The sequence below is a fragment of the Perissodus microlepis genome, chromosome 10 (assembly GCF_051167445.1).
Source record: "Perissodus microlepis isolate ML-2025 ecotype Zambia chromosome 10, ASM5116744v1, whole genome shotgun sequence".
NCBI lineage: Eukaryota > Metazoa > Chordata > Actinopteri > Cichliformes > Cichlidae > Perissodus > Perissodus microlepis.
The window spans coordinates 19,036,686-19,047,456 of NC_140470.1; the positions used below are offsets into that span (position 1 = coordinate 19,036,686).

The 10,771-nt window shown below is 39.0% G+C and overlaps 1 protein-coding gene across 1 annotated transcript; it reads left to right on the forward strand.

Annotated features, from left to right (window-relative positions):
- The first annotated feature begins 978 nt into the window (after positions 1-978).
- abhd11 (abhydrolase domain containing 11) lies at positions 979-8,287 on the forward strand. Its single transcript, XM_084940505.1, has 6 exons — positions 979-1,244; positions 2,680-2,824; positions 3,183-3,356; positions 3,570-3,740; positions 4,520-4,701; positions 6,552-8,287. Exons 1-6 carry the CDS (start codon positions 1,036-1,038, stop codon positions 6,685-6,687), a joined length of 1,017 nt encoding a protein of 338 aa, XP_084796631.1. The 5' UTR covers positions 979-1,035; the 3' UTR covers positions 6,688-8,287.
- The last annotated feature ends 2,484 nt before the right edge of the window (positions 8,288-10,771 follow it).

A 10,771-nucleotide genomic window follows, 5' to 3' on the forward strand; every position in this document is an offset into this window, starting at 1 on the left:
TTGCTTTTCTGTAATTTAATGTTTTTTCAATTTTATTTCTGGTCAACCTGTTGTGGTGAAGAGAGAGTTGAGTGTAAAAGCGAAGCTCTCAATTTACCAGTCGATCTATGTCCTTACCCTCTCCTATGGTCATGGGCTGTGGAGAGTGACTGAAAGAACGAGACTGCGGATACAAGTGGCAGAAATGGGCTTCCTCCGAAGTGTGGCTGGCATCTCCCTTAGAGATAGGATGAGAAGCTTAGCCAGAGGGGCTCAGAATAGAGATGCTGCTCCTCTACATCGAAAGGAGCCAGTTGAGGTGGTTCGGGCATCTGACAAGGATGCCCCCTGGCGCCTCGTGGGTGAGGTGTTCCGGGCATGTCCCACCAGGAGGAGGCCCCGGGGCAGACCCAGGACACACTAGAGGAGATGGCTGGGGAGAGGGAGGTCTGGGCTTCTCTGCTTAGGCTGCTGCCCCCGCGACCTGGCCCCAGACAAGCGGAAGAGGATGGATGGATGGATTTTCCATTTAATTCTGAAATATAATGTTTGTTCCAGAAACTTTCCAACGTACTGTTTTACAAAAACAAATCTGGGAAAAAAAAGTAAAGCCCATTATTCTTGTATTTAGATTATTTTATCGGATTCCTGAACGTGAAAAAATATTTTAGGACACTTGATTATTGTCTGACTTCTCAGAAGTCAGAAGTTCAGTGGGCTGAAATTTGTGTAAAAAAAAAAAAAAGTGAAATCGGTTTATTTGCCTGATAAATAACAATATAATTTTTGATTTTCAGATGGTTTAGTACATTTGTTAAGCATTGTATATACATACAGTCACCTGTAGGTATATATGTACCTACTTTTCGACCTGGGTCGAAACAGACCCCCCGAAAATACTGTACATGGTAGAATGTGAAAAGTAACTAAATAGCGCTTCTCATGCTGATAACCTGATAGTCTAATTTCAGGGGAAAGAACCGCTACGTCCTACGTCATTACGCACAGCACAGCCAGGCCCTCTCCCTGTAGTTTCAACCTCCGGCCGCTCTGTGCATGCCCGCTCATCAGCTGTCACTGTGGCCGTGTGGAGACGCACATGCTGTTTTTCGACTACCTGGTAACGGAGCATATGCTGCCATGAGTGCTTTGTGTCGCCTGCTTCAGAGAGGACTGCTGAGCGGCCGGCCTCTGTGTCGTTTATTCCCCGGACAGCAGGATGTTAGCGGGGTGGCTCCCGCGGTCCGGTCAGCCAGCTCATCCAGGTATCCGTGCTAGCTTTCCCGGCTAACAGATGCCCTCTGCCTGTCACGTCTGTGACATGGTTCTGGGTAGATATGACAGCCCGGTGTTTCTGCTATAAAATAAAAACTGTTTAAAACCGTTATATAACCAAAGGAATCTCTGGCCATGTCATATAATTTTTGTCTTTAAACGTTACTTTCACAGTTTTACGTAAATGACATTCAGATGTTAGCTGCATGGATAACGGGCAGCTCAACTATCATCACAACCTCAAACAGGATTTTAGATCTGAGCTTTTATTATTTTATATTTTATATTGTCGGGATAAATAAAACAGTCTTTGCTGTTATCTAGTTCGATTATTATATGCTACATACCTTCTGAATTGCCAGCAGTTTAGCAGTCATGCTAAGCCTGATTAAAATAAATGCTAACGTTGTTGTAATAAGCCCTTAATCTTACCTTTGTTTTGTTACTTATTTACATACATACAAATGATTTTACCTTAATTACTTTAATATTATATGAATATTGAGAGGTACTAAGAGGTTTATTATTATTTAAGCAAGGTGTGCCCGGTAAACAGGCAGCTGCCTGCAGATATGGTAAATTTCCATTTCAGATATATTTTCAATATAAAAATAAATAAAAACACATTGAAAACCTCAGCTTAATTAGCTTTAACTGTGTGATATTTTCCTAGCAAGCATGACAAATATTTGCTGTTTCCAGCTCGTCGACTTAAAACGTTTAGTGCCTATCTTTGATTTATGTCGTTGTGAATGGATTATCTCTGGACGATGACTTCCTGTTTAACGAAATAAATGTATTAAAGCTGTCGCCTGGCACTGAGGGGCTTTAAAGTGTGTCGTTTTCATGTTTTATAGACTGAATAAATGAATAATCAAGCAAACAACCACAGGATGAGTCAGTGATGGAATAACTCACAAACACCTTGTCTTATTGTCCAATTAAAACCTGAATGTATTATTTTTCTCACAGTTTTCTGTCAGTGTTTTAATCTATTAACTCTTTGTACATGTTGTCATGTAATTGGTCATCTTCCCCTTATTAACATTGTAATGACAACAATTTAAAGTCACAGTGAAATAAATAAGAACACGTTTAACATTGATATCCTATGTTTGCATGTAAGAGTAAATGTATTAAATTTATTTGTACATGTGTGTGGTTGCCTGTGTTGTACCAGTAGGTGACAGGAAAATAATTCCCATCAAAAAAAATATTTTAACAGGGCAGTTTGAATGGGATTTAATATTAGAGAAGAAAAATGCCCTGTAAGTGACTTTAAGCATTTCTACTCCTTAAAAGTTGAATAAGAGTTTTATTTGTTGGATTTATTGCAGTTCCTGCCTAAGTAGTAACACAAATCTTAGCACAGCTGGAACCATAGAGGTTCTTTCTAATAAACATGAATGTTTTTTTCTTTCCCAGCCTCCTCAGTCCTGTCAACTTGACCTACGACGTCTTCGATGGGAAGGGAGAGAGCACTCCCCTGGTGTTTCTGCACGGCCTCTTTGGCAGTAAATCTAACTTCCACTCAATAGCGAAGTCCTTGGTGCAGCGCACAGGCAGAAAGGTAATGCAGTGATGAAGACAACAGACCTGTCAGTTTTTACATCAAAAACATTCCCAGTTATGTGTTCACTTTAAGCACCCTGTTAATAGTCTTCATACAAAAGCAGGTGTGGGAACGTACAGTTGACAGTGTGTTGTGTGTAATTTGATACATTTCCCCAGCAGTCTGTGCTGTTGCGAAATTGCCCTGACAGATAATCTCTCATGTGTTTCCTTGATGAAACTCGTGTTCACAACACATTCTTTGTTCGTGCTGGGCCCAAGACAGACACAGCTGACATAAGAGCCGATTCTGCGTGTCCGCTCTCTCGCCTCCTCTTCTCCAGTCCAAGTGTCCTAACTGTCCTTTGTCCAGTTAGGTGCTGACAGTAGATGCCCGTAACCACGGCAACAGCCCTCACAACCCCGTGCTGACCTACGAGGCGATGGCGAATGATTTGAACCACCTCCTCGCCCAGCTCCGTATCGACAAGTGCATCCTGATCGGCCACAGCATGGGTGGGAAAACGGCCATGACAACTGCTCTGACGCAGGTCAGCGGTCACAAAATGTCACCATGAATTTATCATGATAGTACAATTCCCTCGCTGGATGTCACCTGACCTTTTTCACTGTACATTCCTATGAACTATGAACTTAATAATCCTCCTGTCCTAGCAATTTCCATTTTCTTACTGGTTTTCCCACAGTGGCATTTTTTACTTCCATTGTCCTGCTTGTTTACCTCAGTCTGTCTGTCTCTGTAGCCTGCTTTAGTGGAGAGGCTGGTGGTCGTTGACATCAGTCCTGCTCAAAGCAGCACACGGACCAACTTCCGGTATTACATCCAAGCAATGCAGGAGATGAAGATCTCCACAGACATCCCTCGTTCCACTGCAAGGCGGATGGCTGAGGATCAACTGCGCAGTTTAGTGAAGGTCAGGATCGTCCATTACACTTCTATCATTTAATTTCTTATATTGTTGTTATTAAATGGTATTGCATTTCTATTATTATGTTAGTATTCAGAGATGTTTTTTTCTAAGTCTGTGTTATTATTTTATTTAATTTACTAAATGTTTTGTTTGTTTTTCCCACCTAGACTAGTCGTAGGTAATTATCTTCATTGTGAGTGCTTTTTGATATGATACCACTCATTTTTTTAAATAAATAAACCAATAAAACCAACCGTTTCCCCAAAAACGATTGTTAGTTTGTCAGAAGTGTCATTTATCTGTTTTGTTAAGGGTTTTTGTATAGATATTAAATCTGTAATAGCTGATCTGCTGGACCACTTGAGGTCAGCATTGTTCCATAACAAAGCCACTTACCATTTTAGAGTCTTGGAGAGACACAATAATGGCATTGATTATGATGACATAAGACCAGTATACTGTGTTCTAGTCACAGAGGCAGGCCTAAGTCTTTGTTTGTGTTAATGTTGAGCAAGAAGGCTCCAGAAGGTTTTTAAGAGCTTTTCTTCTTAAGAAAAGTTTCCTGTCACATCTGAGAAGGATGTTAGTGAGGAATGTGAGTAAAGTAAAAGAGGAAAGCTCTTTTCCATAAAACTATAAACTTATAATTTACATCTGTAAAATGTTAATATATTTCAATAAATCTATGTAGATTCACTATTTACCAGCCCCTTCGCAAAAAAGGTGTTTATGCAGTTAACAGTTAAGCTCGTTATTCAATAAACTGCTGTTTCCTTCCGCAGGAACATTCAGTGCGTCAGTTCCTTCTCACTAACCTGGTGGAGCAGAACGGACACTACGCCTGGAGAGTCAACTTGGAGGCCATCTCAGCGCACCTTGATGACATCATGAGTTTCCCCAACTTTGACACCGGCTATGAGGGACCTACTCTGTTTTTGGGTGGAGCTAGCTCTGCTTATATCAGGTATAAAACACAGATTGGGAACTTTTTTTGAACAGGTAAAATATTTCCTGAAAAAGGTTCATATTATAACATTTAAAGCTAAAGTATTTAGATTTTATATATTTATGAAAATAGGAAAATATTTAACCAAAAAAATGCAAGTGGACACGAAATCATTCTGGGATGCTTGGACTGAACATTTAGTCAGTTTCTCTGATTACAAAAATGTAAACAATCCAATTAAAAATGATAGAGGTTACCTTGAGCTTATTGTAAATACCTAAACTTTAACAGTTTTGCACTGTGTGTAAAGGTAATGCGACATCAATTATATGCTGGATTAATCTCTCAATGATCACAACAAGAGTCCACAGACTGAATAACAGAATGTTTTTTTCTTTTCTCCTGCTCTGTTGAGTGTTTCTGTTTATTATATCTCCTTTAGTCTTAAGCTGTACATGAGACATAAGAGACGTTGAACTTTCTGCAACAGCAAAGACGTTTGCAGAAATACAACTTCCAGAGAGAAGAGAGCTTTTATAATTTTTATTGTTTTTTTATCCAGTTTAACTATTAATTCTAATGTTGTAAATGCAGTTTTTAATGTACAGATGACCATTAAATTCAGATATTACTTCAAAGTAAGTGCCTGAGAGTGACTGCAGAGTGATGAGACTTAGTATTAAAAGGACTTTGGCTATACTAGCTAACATACATAATCTGTAACAGGTAAGTGAACTTGAAAGCCACTGGCTGTGAGCACATGTGTGGCTCAAGAAAATACTAATGAACTCAGGTTTAAACAACTGGAATGCAAAATGTTGTCGTAATTATTCAGACAGAAGAAGGCACAGTAATGGATATAAGACAAATAAAATAACACATGATTATCCCTGAGAGGGTTTGCTTCAGGAAAGGCATCCAGAATGAAAAAAAAATCTAAATGTGGATCCATCTGCTGTGTGAAGCGAGCAGCAGAAAGACTTTAGCTTAGAAGTAAGCACATCACACCAAAAAATATTCAAATATATTAAGACTGTCCTTTTATATACAGAGGAGAATGGCTAGACTGCTTTGAGCTGATAGTAAGGCAACGGTAACTCAAACAACCAGTTTTTACAACTAAGTTGTGCAGAAGAACATCTCGTATTGTTTAACATATCAAACTTTATAGCAGATAGGCTGTAATTCACACAGGCTCACCAAAATTGGGCAACAGATGATTTGAAAAAACGTTGCCTGGTCTGACATTCGGATGGTAGGTCCAGAATTTGGCGTAACAACATGAAAGCATGGATCCATTCTGTCTGGTTGCCGGTGGTGTAATGGTGTGGGGGATTATTTCTTGTACATGTCACAGCCCACCAGAGTATTGTTGCTGTCCACGGTCATATAAGCACAATGTATCCATGTTCTGATGGCTGCTTCCAGCAGGATAATGCATCATGTCACAAAGCTCTGACACAGGTTTCTTGAACATGGCAGTGAGTTCACTGTACTATACTTAAAGTTTCAAGCACTTGTTGAGTCTATGCCATGATGAATTATAATATTTCTAAAACCAAAGAGAGGTCTACCCTCTACGAGCAGGATTTAGAAATCCATTGTGACTGATATAAATTCTTATATATATTTATATATGTATTATATATGTAAATATACATGAAATAAAAAGACTGTATAGTGTAAAATAAACATACCATTTAACAATATATAACCCCAAAACACGAACCCAAATACCAGTGATTAACAGGTTTCATTTATATTCCTTTAGCACTTTTTCAGTTGCATATTCATGACTTTTACCACCGCCTGTCTTCCTTATAACACCCTCCTCTTCCTCCTCCTCCTTGTGTTCACTCCTGATCCAGCTCTGACGATTACCCAGAAATCCAGAGGCTGTTCCCCAACGCAGATATCCAGTACATCCCAGATGCCAGCCACTGGATTCACGCAGACAAACCCTTAGATTTCATCAGCTCCATCATCTCCTTCCTTCAATCCTAGCTGCCTCCAGCGTACGGGTCTGAACTTTTTTTTGCTCAACACCGTGAGCGTCCGCCCATCAAAAACTGAGGGTGCCGAATCAGCAGCTTCAGCAGGAGCAAGTGTAACTATTAACGATGCTTGTATTTGCCAACACTGGACCAAACTCACCCTTATACAACAGTCAGATCATACCTTTTAACAATATAGCACTTAGTGTAATGTACTGTAGGTAAACTTTTATTTTGTTTAGCCTCTCTGCCAGACAAGTAGTGTTATTAGATTGGCTGGTTTCTAGATGTGTGTTTGTTTTTTTGTTGATTTTTAGATAATAGAAACAAAAGAATCTCCAGTTTAACATAATGGGGCAGTTTTTGGAGGCGGTATACTAATCCAAAGAAATTCTCATTTGCACAGTGCTTCGTTTGTTTCCAGTGGCTTTAGGCCGAGGACAATCTGGGACCGCTGAAGTGTAGAAAGTCGTGACAGCACTGCAATGAAACAAATACTGTAAATCTTAGAAGTGATGAATGTGTTAAGCAAAAAAGGTATCAGGAAGTTCGAGCTTGGCGCAGAGGACATGGTACAGGATTTATGTGGTCAGTTGGTTTGTCATAGGAATTTATTTTACTGTTGATAATAGTGATATATTCAGCTTTTGGTGCAGAACGCATCTCTTTGTTTGTGTATCTGCTGTGTGTCGGACACGAGGATTTACAGGTCAGTTGCATTTTGCAAAACTCAAGGTCACGGAGAGCGATGGTTGTGTTTTTTAGGCCAACTCATGCATCTATGAAAGGTGAGCAGAAACCACACATACAGTATTATCGCACTGTTTCCTGAGTGTCTCAGGTTATAACTGGATATACTACTTATTACACACTTATGCTATTGTTTTGTCTGTCTGGGGATAAGCATCGGTAACGTCGTCGTGTCTTTGTATGTGGTCAGTCCAAATAGTGTTTTGATGAAACAATGTTTTACCAGTCTGTATCTCATTTATCTCTACAAATAAGGCGCGTATGGGTATCTCACAAATATATGCTGCAACGAGGTACAACTGTACCTTGTTATGTGATCGTAATAGTAGTGAAACTGCCATTGTGTGAATAAGCAGGGTGTTGTTAATTTGTATATGTGCCTCTTTTATCCAGAGCTCCTTTTACATTTCTGTAAAACTTTATTAAGAAAAAACAACTTTTATTCTTCAATAATAATCTAGTAGAGTTTAGATTGGCAGCTGGGTTGCCAGTTCTGTGTGAATTTTCTCACAAGGAAAAGTTCAAGCACTTAGATGTTTACCAGAGTCAATGTTTTATGTTCTTTTATTGTCATTACGGGCGTCTAAAAAGGTTTAAATGGTCAGAATTAAGTTGAGTGAAACTCTTCTTAAGTAGTTAGTTGTTTTTTTTGTGAAGCTCCAGCTAGTAAAGACTCACCCTTTCTTCCTCTTTTAACCCACAAGACAGATTTTGTCTTGTTGCACAATATTAATAGTTGGTTAGCACTTCCACTTAAATGCAGATCTTGCTTAAGCTTCTGGACTGTTGCAGTGGGATGAGTGGATGACAAAGCAGAGCTCTCCATCAGCAACAGTATAAAAAAATATTGTCAAGTTATTCAGTAACATTACGAGTTGTTTGAAGACTGTAACCATCTGTTCAGGATTGTGTAGAGTTTCACTTTGAGCATGCCTTCTCTGTGCTATATACATCCCTGTTTGTTGAATATGTTGCCATTATGATGGCATTCATTCTAAATAATGACATATATGTATATAAATTTTAAATGTGTGGAAGATGCATATATATGTGGAATATATATTGTTGAAAATATATTATACAATAAAATGACCAGAAAAAAAAAACAGTTGGTCATTTTTCTTTCTTTTTCATATTGCAAAAAGCAAACATGCTGACTGTGAACAGAAGTATAGACTGTAAATGATGGATGTCGCTCAAAGATTTGTGTCGAGCCTCAAAGCTGAGCCAGTTCACTGTTGCTGTCTTGGCGTTTTGCAACTTGAAAATAACTTCACTGAGAAATCAAGGGGAAGTAAATGTTCATACAGCGCTGTGAAACAGTATTTGTCCCCTTCCCAATTCTTGTCACACTTACCATATTTTCCATACCATAAGGCGCGGAGTAATCCAGGTCCAAAACTCCGTCTGCTTCAGGTCCCAAAGTTAAACGAACACTGCGGCATCACTGAGAGTTAAAAACTGTCTAAATTCCTTCATTTTTAATATTTTTAATAAGTATTTTTAATAAAATGTTTAATAATGTTGCTGCTTTACTAAACGTAAGAATTAAGTTTAACATCCAGGCATCCATGAAAATAGAATTTATTAAATTTAACAGAGTTAGAAGTTAGCAGGCAGTTAGCTCACTAGTTTCCACCTAAACATGACAGCATGTCCTGAGTGAGAGATTTCTGAAAAAATTAAAACGTACAGCTCTGCTATCACTTCCAACATAAATGAAGACAGAAAACTAAACAGCAGTGACGTTTGTAGGGTTACTGAAGTTGGGCTAGCTGGTATATGATGATGTGCTACGCTACGTGAACGCTAGTGACACAACTATGTTAGCATAATATTAGCACAGTGAAGCTGAAGGATGAACGCTAAGTTTTTTTCACTCGATAAAGGTTAACATGAGGGTTCCCGATGGTTAGGGACAAATGCAATCGCATGGCAGGATGCTGTAAACGGACCAAACTTTAGTCAGGAGAACAACTGAGATAATCCATCCACAATATGAGTCATTATTATACTGCAACAACATGGGAATAGAGCAGCTGCGAGAGAATTCAACATTAATGAATCAATGGTACAGAAGTGGAGGAAGCAAGAAAAATGAGTAAAGTTTGACTTATCTGACTGTTTTGTTTTGCTTAATGTGCCTTATGTATGAAAACAGACCCGTTCATCGACAGTACGCCTTATAATGTGGTACACTGTATGGTCCGAAAAATAGGGTACGTGTTACAGATCATTAAACAAATTTTAATTTTAGAAAAGATCATCTGAGTAGATGCAAAATGCAGTTTTTTAAAAGATGATTTCACTGACTAAGGAAAACGGTTAAGCCTAACTACCAAACCTTCCTGGTCCTGTGTAAGAAAGTAATTGCCCCCAAAACCTACTAACTGATAGGTTCACCCTTGGCACCAAGAAATGCAATCAAGTGTTTGCTGTAACCGCTTGATTGCATTTCTTTTGTTTTGGCCTAATCTTATTTGCAGAATTGTTTTCATTCAGCCAAATCGGAAGGTTTTCGATTATGGAAGTTTAAGGTGATGCCAAAACATCTGATTCACGTCCAGACTTGAATCAATTCAAAACTTTCATTTTGCAGGTTTTTGGAGGTTTTTTGAGCCATTCAAAGGTGGACTTGCTGATGTGTTTCGCATCGTTGTACTGCTGCATAACCAAATTGAGCTTCAGGGCACGTCCTGATGTTCGGACATTCTCATTTAGGACTTTCTGGTAGAGAGCAGAATTCATGGTTCCATCAATTACAGCAAATTGTTGTGGTCCTAAGGCAGCAATACCACACTATCACCATCACGTCTGATTGTTGGTGTGGTGTGGTTTTATGTCATATGTAACGGAACTCAGACCTTCCACAAAGTTCAGCTTTTGTCTCATCAGTCCACTGAATATTTTCCAAAAACATTAAGATGCTTCTTGGAAAATGTGAGATAAGCCTTTGCGTTCTTTTTGGTCATGGATGCACTTTTTGCCCATACTCTTTCTTAATGCTGACTTATCTTGATGCGTTCTCAATCATCCAGGTAAGTAAAACCCCAAAAACCTGATTCTGTTCATCTGGACGTAGATGAACAGAATCAACCTTTTGGGGGTTAATGCTGACTCGTGAATGCTGACCTCAACTGAGGCATGTGAGTCCTGCAGTTCTTTACATGTTCTGGATTGTTTTGTGACCTTTAAGTGATTTCTTGACTCACCAGGTCTGACAGTAAACAGGCCCAGGTGTGGCTAGTAAACCTGAACTCAGCTTTCCAAAAAATGTGTTTAAGCACAGTTAATTCATAACAAGGAAGGCAATTACTTAAACCTACATCACAGATCATGTAGGT

Excerpts from the sequence above, each read along its gene's own strand:
- abhd11 (XM_084940505.1), top strand. The coding sequence starts at position 1,036 with ATGCCCGCTCATCAGCTGTCACTGTGGCCGTGTGGAGACGCACATGCT. Across the intron at positions 3,357-3,569 it reads TGACAACTGCTCTGACGCAG|CCTGCTTTAGTGGAGAGGCT; the intron begins GTCAGCGGTCAC and ends CTGTCTCTGTAG. Across the intron at positions 4,702-6,551 it reads GCTAGCTCTGCTTATATCAG|CTCTGACGATTACCCAGAAA; the intron begins GTATAAAACACA and ends CTCCTGATCCAG.